At 54.8% G+C, this 20,371-nt stretch overlaps 1 protein-coding gene across 1 annotated transcript; it reads right to left on the bottom strand.

The window, feature by feature from the left end:
• Positions 1-483: 483 nt before the first annotated feature.
• Positions 484-20,091, bottom strand: CSNK1E (casein kinase 1 epsilon). The gene is made up of 11 exons (XM_032207611.1): positions 19,834-20,091; positions 15,890-15,977; positions 10,429-10,539; positions 10,113-10,261; positions 9,199-9,427; positions 3,325-3,495; positions 2,402-2,550; positions 1,700-1,892; positions 1,471-1,610; positions 1,068-1,133; positions 484-513 (listed from the first exon to the last, which is right to left on the bottom strand). Exons 2-10 carry the CDS (start codon positions 15,963-15,965, stop codon positions 1,101-1,103), a joined length of 1,251 nt encoding a protein of 416 aa, XP_032063502.1. The 5' UTR covers positions 15,966-15,977; positions 19,834-20,091; the 3' UTR covers positions 484-513; positions 1,068-1,100.
• Positions 20,092-20,371: the final 280 nt, after the last annotated feature.

The following is a 20,371-nucleotide window of genomic DNA, read 5'->3' as shown; positions in this document are numbered from 1 at the left end:
CACCAGGCGCCTGAAGAGAACAAAACAAGAAGAGCAAACAAAGCCCCTCGCCCCCTGCCCTCAGAGAAAAAGGAGAGCAAAGTTAAAACGTATATGGCTAGAAACCATATGACTTGAAAATGATAAAAAAAAAAAAAAAAAATGAAGCAGAAGATACCCAAAGGGGAGAGGGGGGAAAAAAAAAAAAGAAAACCAGGAGCAGATCATCAGGAGAGGGTACAGGGTAGGCAACGGTATGGCCCGGGGGGGCAGCGGAGGTGTTTCTGCACGGCTCCCGCGTCGTCAGCTCCTCGGAGGTGCTCGCAGGCGGCCCTCTCGGAAACGGCTCGCACCAGCACGGGGACACAGCTTGACTCCTCGTCGTTGGCAAAAAGAAAAAAAATCGTTCGTTTCTTGTGTTTGTTTTTTTTTTTTGAATGATTTTTTTTTTTTTACTTTTTTGTTTGGGTTGTTTTTTGTTTTTTTTTTTTTTTTGGATTTTTTGTTTTTTAAAAGAAAAATACAGTGAAGACACTAGAGAGATTAAAAAAAAAAAAAAAAAAAAGAGAAAAAAAAAAGGAAGACAAAGTTAGGAGAAAAGGCTCTTCCCAGCAGTTCCAATACCAACTGGAGCATAACAAACCAAATCATCTTCTACAGCCCGGCCACCCCTCAGAGTTACCCTGTCCAGTCAGAAGAGATGCTCTCTTGCTGGGCAAAGTTTCACACCCTTAATCCATGCTCAGCACCCTCCTCCCCACCACCATCACGCTGCCAGAAAAGCATTCATTAGGAACTAACAAAATGGCTCCCCAGCCCAGCACCTTCTCCACCCTCCCTACCCTCCAGGAGAAATGGAAGCTGCTTTTACGCCCAAGATAATTCATCCCCGAGGCTTTGGCAGCAAACCTTACACATCCTTCCGAAGCCAAAAAAACATCTCATTTTAATTTGATTCATTAAATTACGGTAAGGTGAAGGGGAAAGGAAATGGCCCCAGTCCCCCCCAGTGACTTCAAGGCTTTAACCTAATCCCTAGTGGCAGCAATTCCCTCCTTGTGGGATCCCAGGCGTGAGGACAGGCTCACCTAAGCAAACACTGGTCCAGTGGCAATTGCTCCTCACTTCCCAAGGTGATCAAATGGCACACTCGTCTGCAAAAGAAGAGAAAGAACATGGAAGGGATGGAGGAAGAAAAAGGCAAGAAGGACACAAAAACAGAGAGCTTGAGCTCCTCTCTCAGGATATCATCCCTCCCAAGGGATGTTTCACTTCTCCAAACCACTGTGGTCTGGAAGACAACCAGGTGAAGGCTCGCTCTGAGCAAAGCAGAGCTCACACCGCACTGAGCATGGCCTGCAGAAAACGCACGACTGAACTCCCGGCACGACTCACATCAGCTCCAGCAAATCGAGCAAAAACCGCCTGCAGGGCCCTCGCTCTTTGTGGAGCACCCAGGCCAAGGCCGCGTACGTCACAGCGGGGGCTCACCTGTGACGCTGAAATCCGTGACACTTCTTGCCGCCCTGTGAGGTCGGATGAGGAGACGTTGGCGGGAGCTCCTCGGTGTAACCTCATGCTGACCTTCCTCTCCCTGTCCACTCTGGAGATTGCTCTGGGGGACGTGTTTCCTGTTGGGGCAGAGAACCGCGAGACGACGACGTCAGCCTGGCTCCAGCATCCGGTCGATAAACGGGGGCAGCTCCCCCATCCCACTCACCAGACTGCTGGATTCGGGAGGTGGGGGTGGAGGCCATGGGCTCTGTGACATTGCGGAGACGGTTGGCAGTGGCTCCGGCGGGTGGGCCAGGGGCCAGTGCTCGCGTGGCTGACCCCCGCAGCTGCCCCATCCTCTCTTCTCGCTCGTGCTCTCGCCGCTCCCGATCCATGTCTTCGGGGTTTCGGGCTGCTCCCTGGGGCAGAGAGAGAGAAAACCCAAAACGTAGCAGTCAGGCAGGGGAGACAGCAGCAGACAGAAGATTCAGGGTACTTGACCACAAGAAAGGAGAGCTTCATCCCCAAAACAAGCTCACCCCACCATCCTCCACTCCACCCAGAGGATTCATTCCCTTCCACGGAGAAATGGGGAAGAAAGCAAGCACGTGGTACTAGAGCTGTCATCACAATCTACTTCTGTCCCATCTCCAGCTGTAGTTCTCCCCTAAAAGGTTACTTCTACCTACGTACAGCGTGAGATCGATCTGTTGATGCACACGCTGCATCAGACACACTGACAGAACGGTAGCTGTACCCCTCGGCACCACAGAACAGCTCTACCTCTTTTTACACTACCTGGTCCCCTTTCTCAAGTTGCTCACTAGGCTTAAGTGCAAATGACAGGCGGTTCCTGACTTCCCTCCCCCATCTCCACGCCACAAACCAACCCGTGCTCCTCCCGTCCTTTCCCCACACACACACTCACAAATTTAAGCATGTTCCAGTCAAAGACGTAGTCGTAGGAGAAGCCCTGGCGGTGGAAGAGGTTGCGGAAGAGCTGCCGCAGGTAGGAGTAGTCGGGTTTGTCATCAAACCTCAGCGAGCGGCAGAAGTTGAGGTATGTTGAGAACTCAGCTGGGGAGAGCAGAGAACAGTTGCTTGTTAGGCACCGTTTGTTCCCCCAGAGCTCCTCCTTAGTCCAGTGGCCAGAAGCAGGCAGCTGCATCTTCTGGGAAGGAAGGAGCTCCACGGCTCCACTACTGGCTGCGTGAAGAACCGTATCATTTTGTTTTGAGGCTGGCAGGAGCCAGATTTATTTGGTGGGCACCTGACTGACCTTCCTCAGTAGCCACTCAGCGCGAAGCTGATGCTTTCGCAGAAGCGTTTATTGTAGCTCAAAACAGCTCCCCGCCGAGCAGCACCTGTCACCTCAGAGCCTACTGCTTCATACGTGCCACGAGGACTTCTACTCTGCCCCCGCATACAGGGCTCCACATTTGTCCACAAAGGATTGCATTTGCCGCCCCGCTGCCTGGTTATTTCTGGGATTCATCGTGGTCAGCCCTAATCCCTATCATCCAGGATAACTCGGGGTCATCTGCACACCTTCTCACCTCACTGCATGTCCCCTTTCCAGACTGCTTCTGAGTTTCTCCAAGATCCTCCCCAGCAGCTTCATGCCCTTACTAAAACAAGGCCCATCTGTCCGCTAAAACTCCTAAATTTCTCACGTCTGAACCAGAAATGTATCATCACGGGTCTCTTTTGCTTCTCCTCACCGGTGTCAGCAGCACATCTGGGGCTGGGCTTACCGGGCCGTGCCCCTCAGCACCCGAGGCTGCAGGGAGTTTCAGCAGCAGAAGCAAGCCATGCACCACACAAGACAGCCACCGAGATCAGAGCACTTACAAGGGTACCCTTTGCAGAGCACCTCAATGGGCGTTGACATCTTCTTCTCGCTGATCCTCTCGTACTTTTGGCGCTTGGTGGCAGCCTTGAGGCCCTGCCAGGGCAGCGAGCCCAGGTTGAAATACATGAGCACGTAGCCCAGGCTCTCCAGGTCATCGCGACGGCTTTGTTCTGCGGGAAGAAGTTACACGGGGCAAGGAGTAAGTGGCAACCAGAACTGCTTCGGCAATCACACAGGTTTGGAGGTGAACACAGAACCAAACCAGCAACATCTCGCTCTTCTTTGTTGGGTCTGTAGGGACAGACAAACCGGCAGAAGAAATTCCAGTACAAATTCCTACAGGGCTGTTCATACTGCAGCTACAGCACAAGCCGCTCCGAAAGGGGTAATTACTCTGACTGCCTCCTTCCTCCCGCGGAGAAGCCTTAATTCCCACGAGAATCCAACATCAAGAAGCGCTGCAGCAGCTCTGCCTGCTTCCTCTGCCCCGTCACAGAGGAAGGGCACTTACGCTCCTCCACACCCAGGACAAGACCTAACCCGGGGATTAGTCATGGCAGAGACTGTCACGGAGAGACAAAGCTCACAGAGGCAAGCCCCAGACTGCCCTTTCAAACACATCCAGCTTATCTGCTGATACCCTTTAGACAGGGCAAAACCAAGGAACTAGTGACCCCTTCTCGAGACAAACAACTGTGCTCACAGTTTAGAGAAGCCCAGCAGGTAGTATTGTTAGGTAATACTGTGCAGAGACGGATCGGTGGCATTTTTCAAGAGGAAGAGGAAAAAAAAGGCACACTTTGAACAAAAAGGTTCCCCTCCAAATGGGAATGACCGTGTAACTGGCACCACTGACAACCCTACTCAGGGCAAGGACTGTCCTGAATAGGTCATTATAAAGGTCTGCTTTTAGATATGTATTTATGAAACACAAAACTTTGTTTCCCAAGCAAAAATATTTCCCATTAAACTGTTTTTTTGTCATGGCCAAGCCATTTTAAGTTACAAGTTTGCTCAAGATGCAGTTGACAGAGAAGCTCAGCAACCTGGCTGGGTTAACTTGTGACACTTCCCTCAGCTCCCCCAGCGTACGCACGAATTCATCTACACGCCTTCCCGAGAAGCTCTGGCCCCTGTCGCCCTACTTCCCTCCCAAATACCAACCACTTTGGAGGAAGTGTTTTGCATCTTCTGGAGAACAACTTAAACAGGTAAGATGCAAAACACGGCTCGATGGAGAACACAGGGGAAGAAGAAAGGCTGAAGAGGTTCATCCAGGACATTCGCCTACTACCGCAGCACGTCTTGCCGGATTCAGTGCCACGTCCCAAAAGCTGCTGCAGACTACATATTAATCTGTGGGTTCGGTGTCAGCTACACGCTGCCACCTGCCCCATCCGAAGGCCAGTGCAGTGTTCCTGGCACCCCTCGCTCTGCCAGCCTACCCGAGCCACTTTTCTGAAGGCTGCAGAAGAAAAAGAGGTTCAAAGCGCATGAAGCAGCATAAAAACCTTATGGCCAAGTGGAGGAGAAGGAAGCCCCACTGATCCCCAAACTGTCTTACTCTGAGCGCGCAGGAATGGCTGCACCACTGCAAGTTGCCCACTTTAGAGGGGCTAATGCTTCCTAATCTCATCAGGCTGCTGCCAAAGATAACCACAGGGCTGGCTGTCTGACGCTGGGGGGGAAGCAGGGAAAAGCAAGGCACCGTTTTGCATTTGGCTGAAGGCTGGGCTGCACATGCCCTCAGAGGGCTGCGATTACACACCTCACGTATCAAATAAATTAAACTGCACCATGGTTGATAACAACCTCCGTCCTGACAAAGACGGGAAGCCTGTGGAAATGGAGCCCCAACACACATCCGGGGCCTGAAAGCACAGGTGGTGAAGGCAACCCGGATTCTGCAATTTGCCAGCCTTCAATTTATCCACAGTGCAGCTCTGACAGCCTGTAATTGTTGATTCCCTGTCTGGAGCGTGGGGGTAGCCCTTAGAGTAGGGATAGACAGGGCAGGAACCAGGGAAGCCTACTGGGCAGAGGGTTCAGAAGACCCAGTTTGGTGGGGGATGCTGCACGGCCTTACTGGAGGCACTTAAAACAATTTCAGAGAGATTCAAAGTCTGTGAGGAGCCCGGAGCACCAACATGGGTCACGGCTGTCACGCTACCTGAATTCTGGTACAGACCTCAAACACTGTAGGTTCCTTTCACCTGCAGCCCCAGCTGCAAGACCCTCAGTTAAAATGTTGGGTGATGGTGAAGAAGGAGTTCCTAAATCCCGTTTCTCTATTTAGTTTTCAGAGGCACGCATTCTTAAGCTATCTCCATTTTTATTTAGTTATTTTGCCTGACCTTGTGTACCAACAGCCACGGAAGTGTAGGTAACATCAAGCAGCCAAAAAGGGAGTAATAAGTTGGAGTTAGGAAAAAAAAACGTCACCTTAGTGAACCAGAGAAGTGTTATCTAACATCACTACTTCCCAATTTCAGAAGCTTGACAATCGTTGACCAACTCGTGAAGAAGCAGGCCAAAATCTCACCCTACGGCTCGAGAAGAGAAAAAGAAACACGAGTGAGGTGAGCGCGTGCGCAGAGCGAGCCGGTTCAGGGGCAGGGTTACAGCCGTGACCTGCGCCCAACCTGCAACGCCACCTCACACTTCCTCTCTCTGTTTCAGCTCGGTTTCTCAGCTCTCATACAACAGACGGGGAGCTGCTGCTTCTCCAAGACGCCGCTCCTCACTCAAACACCCTTCCAACGCAAAACACGAGGCTGGCCTCCCACACAGCCCAGCACGGCCTCTCAAATCCAACCCCCCCCCCCCGTGCTCAGGAGCGGCGCGGAGATGCGGTGCCAGCTTCTTCCCACTCCCAGGGAGATCCCAGCCCACGCCGTAGCTCCTTTTGTACCACCGGGTCCTCAGAGGGAGCTGCGGCAGGGGTGAGCGGCAGGAAGGTGAGCTACCTGCTGGAGACACGCTTGGGCAAAGACGAGAGAATGAGGACTGCTTGCCTCGGATGCCAGGTTCGTGCCAAAAATGGTTGCAAAGCACCTCCTGGTCCCCCTGCATGGTGCTTTCCTCCCACCCCAAGCAATGCTGGACTCCCTAAATCAAAAAAAAAAAACTCTTTGCTAGAGCCAGCCAGGCTACGAGCAGTCTTACCCAAGCAATGCCTTCCTGATTACGCACTCAGACCTGACGCTGCACATTCTGGGACTACGCTTCCCCTTTCTTTCTCTCCCCGCCGCGTGGTGACGGCCTTTCAAAGCTCACAGAGATCTGAAACGGGGTGGCAGAAAGCGGGGTCAGCAGAAGACCTTCGTGATCAGCACAGCCTACGCCGGTGCCGGCCTCGAGACGGGTTTGGGGAGGCGCCGCCCCCCGCCCCCAGCCTCCTGTTACCCAGACGGAGCCCACCAGGCTTCCCCCAGCAGCGGCTCCCGGGCACCCCTGGGCATCTATTTCAGACTTCGCAAGCTCCAGAGGGTGCAGGGGACTCTCATCCCCAGAGCATGTGAAAATTGACTGGAATGCGTGAACCCAAGCCTGCACAGTCCGCTGCCTCCCCCAACGGCGAGTCTCCAGCTGTGGAAGCCCTCCCCGATCTCGCCTCCTACTTTTTTCGCCCCCTGCCCGGTCACTGGGAAAAGAATGTGTTTCCTCCAGACATCGGAATGCCCAACCCTTAGCTTGCACATTCAAATAAAGGCGTTTATTCATTTGCTATTCCCGTCACACCGATACCCCAGCACCTGGTTCCTTCCCTCTCCCCCTAAACCGCGGTAACGCAACATTAAGGCAGAGAATTTAGTATCTGAAAAGACAAAAAATAAAATAAAAATGCAGAGCGACTGTTCCCATGGCGATGCTGCTAACTCACAAACACGTCTGCCACTTACCCCGTGCTAGGGGCTCGAGAAAGAGGGACTCTGGCTGCCACCCTGCCACCCCAAACCCTCTCCTCCAGGCAGGTCGGCTGCCCCGAAATCCCAGCGAGGTGACAGATCCGTGGCGTGGAGATAACGTGCCCGAGACCTGCTGCACCGGGTAACTCACACCCAGCGTTTGAGAAGCAAAGGGCATGGAGAGAGCAAGGGACTGCGGCGCTCGGATTGACGGCGGCTGCAATTTGCCCTCGGCTCAGGGCGCAGATGTTTGTCCCTCCTGACCCACGAGCCAAGCAGCAGTAGTAAAGGGCTAAGTTAGGGGTCGGGTGAATAATAAAGCCGCTCAAGAACAACCAAGCCGCGCCCACGCCCAGGCAGCCAGCCTCTCGCGCTCGGTTCAGACGGGGCAGGCACACGCAGAAGGGATCGGCAGACATAGCAGGAAGAATTATTTTGTGCATGTCTCCTGGTGGCAGTTACCATGGCTGTGGAAATCTTGACCGAGAATTCGGCGGAGAGCCGGTTTATATATAAGCGGGTCACGCCAAAATACAGGAGACCGACCCGGGGAGCACCACAAGAGCTATTTTTACGACACGAAAGAAGGCGGGAGGTCACAGTCCACTCAGCACACAGCAGTCCCTGTTTCAGTATAAATAAAGCAGTTTCAGTCTGGGACTGCGGAGTAGGAAGCAAGGAGGACGGGGAGAAACTGCTTGCTCCGCAGGTCAAGTGTTGGCTCTAGGCTTTGGAGAAAACATCTGCGAGAGGGGAGAAGCGAGAGCTTTCCCTAGGAATATGAGGAGGTGAAATCTCGTGGAAGCTGTTAGTGCAAAATATCTGAGCTCTCTGCTGTGATTCCCAAATTCCCAGCTTACACATTTCAGAAGAAGCTCTCCCGAATGCAAACCGAGCTGCATCCCTCAATCTGCCGGCCGGGCAGTTCTGGTGTTTCTGCTGCTCTGTAGCAGAACAACCTCAGCCTGTTCGGAAGGAACCCCGTGGTAAATACAAAACCCTCACGGCAGGGACAAAGATGTCACAGAGAAAGAAGCACCCAGTCAGGGAACAGGAGAAAAAAAAAACTGCAAGAGGTTTCCACCTCTGCTCCTCACAGCCACCAGGTTACGGGGCTCACTCCTAGGCCAAGAGCTTGGGTGACTTCAGGAGGTTTAAGTGCCCTGTGGATTACCCTGTGCAGTGTCTACAAAGCCTGTCAGCGGTATAAAACCCGGCTGAACATCCAGCCCAGCTTTATCACCGCTGGAGTAGCCTGAAATCATCAGAGCAGAGCCCTGGCTCCCCAGAGCTGCCTCGTGTTCTCTCTCTGAGGTGAATGGGAGAGTGTTGTCAGCACACCCACGCGTCTTAAAGGCCTGCGAAAGCCAACAGCCCTCATTATCACAAAACCTGGATGTTTGTGCCGAAGGAAGCCTCCCCTCGTTTCAGCTGCTCCTGCGTTTCCAGCACGCTGCTGTCCCCCTCCTCAGCGGTGGGTGAGAGGAGCCTCACCGCATGGTGGTGGGCCTGCCCCCTCCAGCTCTGACAGCTACAAACTCATCGCCGATGCAGTCGACAAGCGGGGTTTTTCAGCTGCACCTATCCCTAAGGGCTTAGGGTCTGCCAATGCCTCCTCACACATCTAAAACGGCACAAGGCAGAGTTACAGGCAGCAAATTCAAGAGGCTCGCGGCCTCACCGCTTGAAATAGGGCCCTGCTGTACTACTAAGCAGTGCACAAACACACACCAGCAGGCAATTCATCCTCTCTGGAGCTCAGAAGGACGCAGAAGGCAGGAGAGGTAACACAGGCACAAGGATTCAGTTCTTTGCCCGCCACCTGCAGCAGCAGAGCCGGGCGCAGGACCCAGCTGCGAGCGACTCAAACCCTGGAGGTGGCTTTGAAACCTTCAGGAGAACATTTGCTGCTCCCCCTGGCACCAGACACAAAGTGTGTCCCGTGGAAAGCAACAGCAGGCTCACCGATTCCCAGGTGGGTGTTGATAGAGGCGTAACGGGCTGTGCCGGTCAGGTTCTTGTTTTCCCGGTAAGGGATGTGCTGGTGGGTCCGGGCGTCTCGGTATTTCTTGGCCAAGCCAAAATCAATGATGTAGACTAAGTTGCCTTTTTTGCCAAGCCCCATAAGGAAATTGTCTGGCTTCACGTCCCGGTGGATGAAGTTCTTGGAATGAATGTACTCGATACGGCTAATCTGGAAGGGGAAAAAAAATAATAAATCAAATAAAACAAAGTGAGAAGTGAAAAGAAAGCTCATCGTAGCTGCAGCCATTCTAAAGATGCCATACCCTGTCAAAGCAGGCAAAGGGGCCCTTTTGCAGAGAATATCTGAGATGGCAGGCAAGGAAAAGACAACCCTTCCCACCCCCTGGAGGATCTGGAGATGGAATTTGACCCTGCACACCAGCACAGTCCTCAGCCTGGGGAGGTCACTGTTAGCGCCACAAGGAAGGGATTGGAGAGTCTTTGCGTGGACTGAAACTCTGAGCTTCAGGGTTGCCACCAGTCAGCTTTCAAACTAAGCCAGGCTGGGAAAGGAGAGGGTCCAGAAGAGCTGAAGATCCTAAGCCCAGGGCAGGTGCGGTTTACTCAGGGTGGGTAGCAATAGCAGTTGTTTATCAGGCCAGTAAAAGTATCTACGCATGCAACACGAACAGAGGGCGAGCAAAAGAGGAAGGAAGGACGGGCAGAGATTAGAAAAAGTCAGCAGTGCCTAGGTTCCAGGCCTCCAGCTTCATCGAGGAAGAAAAACCTGGCAGCCACTTGCTGCTAAATGCAAAAGCCTGGGGTACGGCATTGCTCGAGCACAGTGGATAGGGAAAAAGATAAAAGAGGCAGGGAGAAGGAGAGTAGGCACAAATGCTTCAGAGGAAACTCACCATCTGGTCTGCTAGGAGCAGAACTGTCTTGAGACTAAATTTGCGGGAACAGAAGTTGAAGAGATCTTCCAGGCTCGGCCCCAAGAGCTCCATCACCATCACGTTATAGTCCCCCTCCGCTCCACACCACTTAATGGAGGGGATGCCCACTGGGGAAAACACAAAAATTAAGCCCCCAGAACAGAGGCAAACTGCTGCAGCCCCTGCCGAGCGGGTTCTGTGCGATACCAAATCGTTTTCTTTCTGAGGCCCTCCAGAATAATTCCCTCCCCCAACCGCTCGCTCCCCCAGCCCCGTCCTCTCCTCCCCAGCTCACCTCCTCCTTGCATCATCTTGTAGAACTTGCTTTCGATGTGGAGCTGGGGGTGCTTGGTTTTGACACATTCCAGTTTGATGGCCACCTCTTCACCAGTTGCAATGTTGGCTCCTGTGCAGAGATGAGGGTAAGATGAAGACTGAGCAGGCTTCCAGTGAAGTAAACCATTTTAACAAGGCCCTTGCAGGTGCCCAACCCTTGAGATTTGCCCTGAAGTTTATTCTCTGCGACACAAACGAGATCCGGCCGCCTCCTACCAAGTTTCCAGCACCGCCATTTGCAAAGAGACGTCCAGAGGAAGGCACATGACTAGCGAGCCAGCTCTGCCCCTGCAGCTGGGCTAGAACAACAGTTTTACAACACACAAACCGCCTCGTTGTCTCAACAAGTGCCAGACTTTGAGAGGACAGCCTGCACCAGCAGGAACAAAACCGAGGACAAGTTTTAGCTGTCCCTGAGCATACGCTCAGCCCCCTAAGCCCAAATCAGCCCCCAGGCAGGGATATGGAGTGCATCTTCCCTAGAAAAATTACTGCTTACCTCCAGTGCCAATGGGTTGAGGAGACATTGCTAACATTCCCTCTGGTTTTTCCTACAGCCCTGACCTGCTTGATACAGACAATTCCCCAACCTCCAGCTTCTCCCTCTCCTGAGGGCTTTAACAATACCTTTATCTTTTGCCAACACAAAAACATTTGCTGCATCCAAAATTAGAAGCGTGAAGAAATAAACTGAGCCCGGAACTGAATTAAGCTACTCGGACGCCTTTTGTTGAAGGTATTGCTCGATGGTTTGTGGTGACACAAAAGCACCTCCCCGCGTGCTTCCTTCTAAAAAAGAAGCGAGCTGCCAGCCACGAAAGCCAGCACTTTAGTCCCAGCGCGCGCTGCCAGAGGAGGAACAGGCTGATCCTTCTCTAGCATTAGCAGGGAGGATTCCAGATGTTTCCCATCATCCTAAAATGGAAAGAATGAAGATCTGCCACAGGTCACGGGAATGACACTCCAGCCTTGCTTCTCTCTCCCCCTTCCCGCGCCTGCCTCGCGCACGAACAAGCCCTTCCTCGTATCAGGGACTGTTAGAAGTTGCACCCGAAGGCAGCTCAGAGGGCAGCTCTGCTTCCCAGCTGCTTGGGAACTCTCCCAAAGCAAACTGCTCCGGAACACGCGTGGGGAGCGTGAGCTGGTGTCAGAGCTGGTGTTTTGTAGATAACCCACAGCCAGTTTTGGTAGGTGTGGTGAATTCGTGCCTCCTGACCCCTGCGTTAAGACTCTGAAAGTCCTAAAGAAACCCACAAGGACAGCTGCAGATGGATCTCTCTCCATCCTCTTTCACACACTTCCTCCAGAACCAGGGACTAAAGAGAAAAAGGGAACAGTTCATGCAACTAAATCCCTTCTCCCAGTGGATCCTAAACGAGATCCATCTCCTGCTGAAGGGTTCGGGCGCTGCTTGTACACAAGAGTCAGCCAAGAGCTCCCTGCGAGCAAGAAGACGTCATCGAGATGCTACAGTGTCAGGTCGAGACAGACAAGCTGGGAGGAATTTGAAAGAGAGGAACAAAAACGATCAGGGCCTAGAGGGATTGATTTACTAAGAAAGATTAAAAGAGCTAAATATGTAACAGAGACAAGAGATACAACTAAGAAGGGTGGGGAAGAAGAATGGGACATGACAACAGTCTGCAAATATTTGAAGGCTGTAAACACCAAGGAGGGAGAGGAATTATTTAGGGTGCTCGGAGGGAGGGGAAGGAGGAGCAATGGAATGGATTTAATAAGGGTTTTTACTCAAGCGCCAGTCGAAGGGAAGGGGGAAAAACCACCCCAATAGTTAGAGCTATTTTTCCAAGGGTGACTTCAGAAAAAAAAAAAAGATTGCTATTTTCCACTTAAAGACCTGCTGGCCAGCAAACCAAGCCCATTCTTTCCCTTCACTCCACCACAGGACCCTTCTTACAAAGATCAGGGAAAGAAGAGCAGTAAAAGGGGCTCAGATCACAGCAAGGACGTGGCCCTGGACTAGCTGTGTACCTTCTAAATGGGCGTTCAACCCCAGGGCCACATTCAGCACGGAAACACCCAGGATACCCAAAAAGACAAGAGCATTTCCTTCCCATCTCTCTTCCCCCTGCCTTTGTGAAGATTTTCCTCCAAATCCTCCGCAGCAGCTCCCTTGTGCATCCCCTGGGGGGCTTTTATCCCCTCTCTCAGTCCATCTGCTGCCACACGAGAAGCGATGACTCTTGTGGACTTCTGGCAGCATTTTCAACGACCCTTTTACCCCCAAAAGCCAAAGAGTGGAAGGACGAACGCGTGTTTAGGAAGATGACAACGCACCCGCTGACAAGGCTGCCTGCAGGTGGGGGTGCGATCTGAGGGCACGTAAAGTGGGAATGGAAAAGGGGGGCATCGAACATTAGGAGAGCTTAGATCCTACAAAACACGAGGGTGGCACTCAAGTGATCAGCGTGGCCACCAGCCCCACGCTCTCAGTAGCCCAGATGCAGGTGTCAGCCTCCGAGAGGAAGCACAATCCCCCGTGGCCTGGGACAGCAAAAATAGGATGAATTATGTCTGGTAAGGGGCTGTTCTTTGCTGAGAGGGTCACGGGCCTTCAGCCAGCCCCCCGCCCCTAATACCTTCAGCTTGCTCCCTCTATCATTTATTTTTGGGGGGCTAGAGGTCTACTCAAACAGCGACTACCAGCAACCAGGAGGATCAGAGAGGATTCCCTTTGTTCCCCGCCTTAACCACCATCTTTTTTTAAAGGCACAAACACAAAAGCAACAGTTCCTCGTTCTGAAACCCCCCCGGTTTCAGACGAGCCAGCCGAGAGACGGCTGTAGGATCGGGGATAATTCCTAACATCCGCCCCCGGTCTCGCTCCGCTGTGGGGGCCGCGCACGGCAGCGACTCATTCATCACGAGCTGTTTGCAGCGGGGCCCCGGGGACAGGGGATGTCACCTGCTGAACAGGATCTGCTTTTAAGAGAGGCCTGGCCGCCCGCCTGGTGCGGCCAACGCCACCCTCCTCCCGCAGCGGGGGCCAGCCGACGGGCGCCTGCCCCGGCTCCTAGAGGGAAGAAAGGAGGGCTGCCAGCAGATGGGAGAAGGCAGAGAGGGTGAGAGAGAGTTAACAGGCCGGGAAACAAAGGAAACGAGCTCCCCTCCCAGCGAGGAGGAGCTTGCGAGCAGGAACTGTCCAAAGGCAGCGCTGTGCTGTCCCGGCATGCTTTGTCTGCAGCTCCCTCCTTCCTCGCCCCCTGCGCTCACCCCAAGGGCTCCCCGGGTGGACCCCAGCCCCGGCCATCTGTACGAGGCCGGCAGCGCCGCCCTGACAAAGAGACTCTGCTCCCAGCTGGGTTTTGGTGCCCTGCTCGAGGCTTTTTGGAGGCAACGGGGCCCAGCCGAGGCCTGCGGGCAGCCCCATCCAGCCGCCATCCCCTCACCAAGGCAGGGGACGTTGGTTGAGCCCCAGCTTAAGCTGCGCGACAACTCCCCGCTTTGTGCGTGTGCCCGCGTGGAAATTCGGGTTCCCTTCTGCCAGGAAGCCCGAGGAGCAGAGCACGCGGCACCCCTCGGCTCCTGAGGCAGCGCCACCCCAGAAGAGGGAGGCCGGGAGTCCTCCCGACTGCCAGCCCGAGCCCTCGACTGCCAGCCCGAGCCCTCGGGGCTGGGGAGTCACCCCGGCTCCGCCGAGTCTCGCTATCGCTGCTTCCAAGCAGGCTGGCTTGCTCCTCAAGGAACATCACAAGGCCTTTGATACCGCGCTCGAGCCACGCGGCTGAACCCAGCCACCCTGTGTCAGAGGGGGTCTGCGGGGCTTCGAGCCCTGGCACGAGTGTTAAAGGCTGGGTCTGGGCTAAAATAATCATCCCCCCATCCATCCCTAGCACCTGGGCATTACCCAGGCACCTGAGGCACTGACTGGCTGAAAAAAAGAAGCAAAAGGCAGCACCCGGTGGAATCGGGCTCCCTTATCCATTATTTATCACCTTTGTTCGTGCTCTGGAGAAAGGTGGCAACAAAGCCCGTTACTGATGATTCCCACAGGATACTTCGTCAAGGGGAGCTGCCAACACCAATCAGGGGAGAATAATAAAGCAAAAAGAGAGCTGGCGATAGAAGCCAGAGGTAGAAAACAGAAGGTGATTTACAAAACAGGGAGAAGTAACCTGAACTAGAGGCATTCACTGAAGGGGAGCTCGGGGAGGGACGGAGATGTTGCAGAACCTGGAAGAGACCTCGCACAATACAGCTGACAGCACATTTCGGGCCAGCTCTGCACTTTGGGTCTCCCAAAGTGGTGCCAGGAGACCCAAAGTGGTGCCAGGAGACCCAAAGCGGTCTCAGCTGGCGTTACACATCAACCAAGGGTGGCCCTCCTTGGCCCAGAGCTGGAAATGCCACACCTGAAACGCCGTGGAGGCTCCGAGCTGCTCAGCAGATGGACGAACTGGGAGAAACTGAGAGAGCAGCAGCAGGGAGGGGCGGTGGATGTGGTGGGAAGCAAAACAGGACTCAACTGAGCCAACAAACAGCCCAGGAGCGTATGATAAGCAGCTGTGAGTACCCAAAGGGTGCAGACACCAGGAGGAAAGGGCAATTGTTCAGATGGCCTGCGGGACTAGAGCTTACAGGGTGATGGTGGGAACTGGACAAGAGGTGAGGCCAGCACAGCTCTCACCAATGGCTTTCGGGCTACTGGCTGGTCTCGCCACTCCAGCCCCACTTGGTTTGAGCCACTAACATCATCAGGGAGCACATCCACACGTCAGCGTGCTGCCTCGGAGGAACTTCTCCCCAAGTGCTGCGGTAACAGGAAACCCCAGAGCTTCACAGGCTCCGTCCACTGACCCCACGCAGCTCCCGGCTCAGGTCACTCCCGCTGGTAACTCCAAATCCCACTAAATCCCACCCCACCCACTACAGACCTATCAGATCTGGGTCCCAGGGCTTTAACCAGGCCAGCCTCTCCGACCTGTTTTCCACCTCCTCGGCTCAGGCCTCTCTCGCAGGTGCTGGACCACCTCTTCCACTATCAGCCTCCCCATCGCTTTACTCGTCTCACCCCGAAGGCCAGGCCATCTCCTCCCTTCCCACCACCCACCCACAGAGTTTATACCCACACACCCAAGCTCAGGAGAAGGAGGCGTGAGAGTTGGAGGAGGGTGGATGACAAATACACCCTCAGTAGCCCAAACCTAGATCATTCTGATCCCAACACCGCTCCGTCTCCAGTATCTGTGAGGCAAGGCGGAGTTCATCCCACCCTCTGCGCCATCAGAGGGCCAGCAGCAACTGGAAGCACTCCTTGAAGCTTTTTTTTTTCCCAATTTCCCCACCACCTCCAACCTTACCCGGCACCTAAAACACCACCAGGCGAACAGAACAAAAACAGTGGCGCAACCCAGAGACAGCAACCTGGCAGGAGGAAGGACGCAGAGGCTCACACTCACCTAGGTAAATGTCCCCAAACGAACCGCTGCCGATCTTTCTGCCCAGCCGGTACTTGTTCCCCACTCGAAGCTCCATGGCTCAGGCGTGCTGCGGAAAAAAAGGGCAGAAAACAGTCAGAGGAGAACCAGGAGCTGACTTGGTACCTGTGGAAGGCTCCAGAATGGGCCCTCGCTGCTTCGCCCAGCACCCGAAATGTTTCACCTTCTACGCAGCCACTGCCCTGATTGCATGGATGTCCAGTGGGAGCTGGAAGTGCTGCAGGAACACAACCCTTTTGAGAACACCATGGGAAGGCAGAAAGATTGAACCTCGTTTCCCACCATTTTGTTCAGATTTGGGGCAGGAAATCCCTTTAGGAAGGCGCCAGCACCCTCTCCCTTCACAGCCAGCTAAAATAACCGGCATTGGGTCAGTTCTAGCAGCAGGAACACCAAAAAGGGTGCTGTGTCCCGTGACCAGGAGCTCCCTCTGGCCCCACAGCACTGCAACCAGGGGCTGCGAGAGGCAGACAGACAGACAGACAGACAGACTGCCAGCAGCAAGCACCTCCACCGCCCCTGGGCTGGGGCTGGCACGGGGGCCAGGGAGGAGCCGTGGCGCAGAGAAGCAACAACACCATTTGCTTATCTCCTCGCACCTCTGCTGATGGGATCTGAGCCTCCCCGCCTGTGCTACCCCCCCCCCAAGGTGAGCCAAGTGCTTGTTTTCAGCAGCCGGGGCCTTCCCCCATCCCGGTGCCCGAGGGGATCAGCTAACCCTTTGACCCTTCCCTTTGTACCTTCCCCGGGCTCTGCCTCCTCACCCACCAGAGAAAACCCACTAAGGTAGAAGGAACTTGCTCCCCGTCCGACCTCAACCTAAAGCGACCACCCTCTGCTCCAGCAGCTTCACCGACTTGCCCTAAGCAGCGTGGCTCTTCCCCGGGCTTCGAGCACGGCTCCTTTTAGAGGAACCCGCCGCGCTCCTGATTTATGCAATATGCCACGCTATTAGCGTACGAAACGCAGACACGGAGTCTGTTGGGGACAGGAAAGGTGAGGAGTGATTCATGTTTTTCACAAGTAGGTGAGAGGAACTTTCCCTCGCCGCGGCCCGCTGGGAAGGAAGCATCAGCGAGGGAGAGGAGGGAGGGAGGGCTGGCTCTGCCAGACGCGCACACACACACACACAAAAAAATAATCCCAGCTATGGGATTCTGGGCACACCATAAACCCGGAGCTGCTCCTCCTGCCCCAGGAGATGGGATTACAGAAAGAGGAACGGCCGAGCTGCAGGGCCGGGGAAATAATCCTATCAAGGCATTCAGGGGACATTGTGAACCCTGAAAGCAGAGCTCTGCCACCAGAAACCACCCGCAACACGCTGCGAGGTGGAGTCCCCTCACCTCGCCTTTACTCACGCATGTGGATTTCTGAAGACTACAAAACCCCGTGGCTATTTCTGACTTTCTTAGTCCCGAGGAATGTAGGCAGAGCCTTGGGAAGGGAACCGGGCGGCAGGCACACCTGGGCGAGGGCGCAGCAGGCAGGCAGGGCTTTTATCCGCTGCCTGCTGTTCCGTATCACCACGTTAACGCATGGCCGAGGTGCTCGGCCTCCTACGCCAACCAGGGATCAAAGGTCCGCGTCCCCAGGAACCCATCACGCCACCCCCATGAAGATGGCTCTGTCCTTTGTGGCCACCCCGAGCGCTTCCAACCCAAGCCAGGGCTGGGGACAGGTCCCAGCGGGGTCCCATCGCTCCGGGGCACGGTGACACCGGTCCGCAACGCCACAATCCTAAACCTAAAGACGGTCCCACCCTTTTGGGACAGCTGGGTTGAGAAGGGTTTCTCGCACAGCAGGGCAGCAGCCCTCCTAGCTGATTGAGCAACAGGCTCCAGAGGGGAATCTAAAAAAAAAAAAAAAAAAAAACTGCTCCGGGGTGAGGGGGTGGAAGCGGGAAGCAGGATAATGGAGTGAAAAATCACAGTCACACAGCTGTCACCCTGCCTTATCTCCCCCCCAGCACGCACACAAGTGAACCTGGGCGGCGATGACGGCCCGATAGGGGATTCGATGGCCCGATAGGGACAGCGGGGACTCGTGGCGAGGGGGGCGGCCGCCCCCCAGCACCAACTGCTGCAGGAGCCCCAACAGCCACCGCGTTCCCCGGCTGCCTCCCTCCCCCTCCACGCGCTCGCCCCTACAGCTCCTGCCCTTACCTCACCTCCAGGTCTACTACTGCAAAGGGAAGGACGGGGGTGTAGCGCCGAGGGCTCACGTTCTGATATTTTAAAATTATATCATTCCGTGTATTATTTATAGGTGCGGAAATTTCAGAAATCCACCCCCCCCTCCCCAAGCAGACTTTAACTCTCCAGCCGAGGCAGCGCTCCCAGGGGCTGCAGGGCAATCATTTAGTTAAACCATTTAGTTTTCCATACGGGATTAAGGCGCATACAACCTTAAAAAAAAAAAAAAAAAAAAAAAGCCAGCGTGTGCTCCGCAGGAGCGTTTGCATACGGTAATATCCACATCACCCAGACACCTACAACATACTACACCGCCTCGGAAAGGGGAAAAAAAAGAAAAAAAAAGGAAGAAAATACTAAAATACTATGCAGCCACCCGTGTCGGTCCACGCACACACGCACCATTTTGCACCAATCCCCTTTTATATAATATCAAATACCCACGTACGTGCACAAAGGCCATTATATAAACACGGCACGGAGCCCACGGCACACCGGCGTGTCAGCGGCGACGCCGGGCGAAGGCCCTGCCAGCCGTTTTGTAGGGGAAGAGTTGTCTCGGCCCCACCTGAGGAGGTGGGGAGCGAGGTGCTGGGGATTTGGGCTCCCCAAAAACCACCCCAAAAGCCAATCGGGGCGGCCGAGCTCAGCAGCTGCATCATGGAGGCTGCCGAGCCCAGCACCGCTCCGGCTCGAAGGGGAAGTGTGGAGAGTGGGGGTTGCTTTGCCCATAAAGGCTGTGCAGGGCTTTTTTTTTTTTTTTTTTTTTTTTTGTCTGTGTGTGTGTGCGCCAGTGTGAAGGGAATAAAGGAAGAGGCTGGCGAGGCGATCATCTGAACCGGCTTTAAAAAAAATGAAAAAAAAAAGGAAAAAAAATGGGGGAAAAAATCGCGTTTTGATTGAAAGGGGAAACATCAAACAGCCCCCCCCCCTTTCACACTTCGGAAAAGGACAGATATCCGGCAGCAGATAAGATGGGGGGCAGAAAATGATCATAATAATTAAAAAATAAATTAAAAAACAGCCCCCCCAGCATCGGAGCCTACATTTTAGGCACAAACAGCCACAAACAAGAAAATGGGGAGGGGGGGGGGGTGAAATGAAATAAATCTTTCCCCTTCCACCCCCACCCCCTACAGGCAAAACACTCCGAAAGCCGGCCGTACCGGGGCTTTTATTTTTCCGGGTAGGCAACGACAACAACAACAACAAAAAAATAATAATTATAATTATAATAATAATTAATAAAAGCAGCCACCCTCCGTGAAAGGGGAACCAACTTCTCGGCACCCCCCCACACACACCAGCCGGCCGCGGCCCCCCGTTACCCCCAAAAAAACCCTAAACCCCATTCCCCCCCCCCGGCACAAAGGCGGTGTAGGGGGGGCCTCACATCCCAAAGACCCCACTTGGGGACCCCCAAACCCTCCCCATTTCCTATATAGGGTGGCAGCGGGGACCCCCCAAACCCAGCTCCCCCCTTCCCAAGGAGGGGGGGGGGGGCAATGGGGGCGCCCCCCCCCCAGCACCCCCACAAAGGGGCTTTTGTCCCCGCTGCCCCCCAGCCCGGCCCTGCCCTCCCTCCCCTCCCCGCCCCTCCTTTTCCCTTTCCCTTCCCTTCCCCTCCCTCCCTCACACAAAGAGCCGGAGGGGCCGCCTTTCCCCCGGGGTTTGCGCCCCAAGATGGAGGCGGGCGCCCCCCATACCCACCCAGGCGGGAAGGGGGCCGTGTGGGGCTGCTGCTCCGCCGGCTGTCAGGGGCCCCGGCGGCGGCGGAGGGGAGGATGACGGAGGATTGGGGAGGGCTGGCGGCTGCCCTAGCCCCGGCTGCGGTCCCTCCTTCAGCTCAGCTTGAGCGAGGCGAGGCGAGGCGCTGCCTGCCGCCTCCCCGCCCGCTTCGCCGTCCCCTCCAGCCGGCGTGTGCTCGGCGCAGCCCGGCGCTCACCCAGTTTCCATTGAGCCCCGGAGCCAAACCCACTGATGTCACCCAGCACAGCCCCAGCCCTCCTCCTCCTCCCTTCTTCTCCTCCTCCTTCTTCTCCTCCTCCTCCCGCCCGCCGTTAAAGGCGCAACCGCCGTTCCCTCTGCCCCCCCTCTCCTCAGTCCCTGTCCCCTCAGAGAAGGGACATGGGGGACGCTGCCCCTCAGTGGCTCCCCGCTTTCTCCTTTCTCCTTAGCCCTGAGGCTGGAGGTTGCCCAATTCCCTCACACCGCCCGGCCAAGGCCGGGAGTTAAAATGTCGTCGAGT

The sequence above is a fragment of the Aythya fuligula genome, chromosome 1 (assembly GCF_009819795.1).
Source record: "Aythya fuligula isolate bAytFul2 chromosome 1, bAytFul2.pri, whole genome shotgun sequence".
NCBI lineage: Eukaryota > Metazoa > Chordata > Aves > Anseriformes > Anatidae > Aythya > Aythya fuligula.
The sequence above is the reverse complement of the archived record's forward strand: the minus strand, read 5'-3'. Positions and strand labels throughout refer to the sequence as shown.

Coding starts and splice junctions, on each gene's coding strand:
- CSNK1E (XM_032207611.1), bottom strand. CDS start 15,965: ATGGAGCTTCGAGTGGGGAACAAGTACCGGCTGGGCAGAAAGATCGGC. Junction 1,893..2,401: donor ACTGGAACATGCTTAAATTT/GTGAGTGTGTGT, acceptor TCTCTGCCCCAG/GGAGCAGCCCGAAACCCCGA. Junction 1,611..1,699: donor CTCCCGAATCCAGCAGTCTG/GTGAGTGGGATG, acceptor CTGCCCCAACAG/GAAACACGTCCCCCAGAGCA.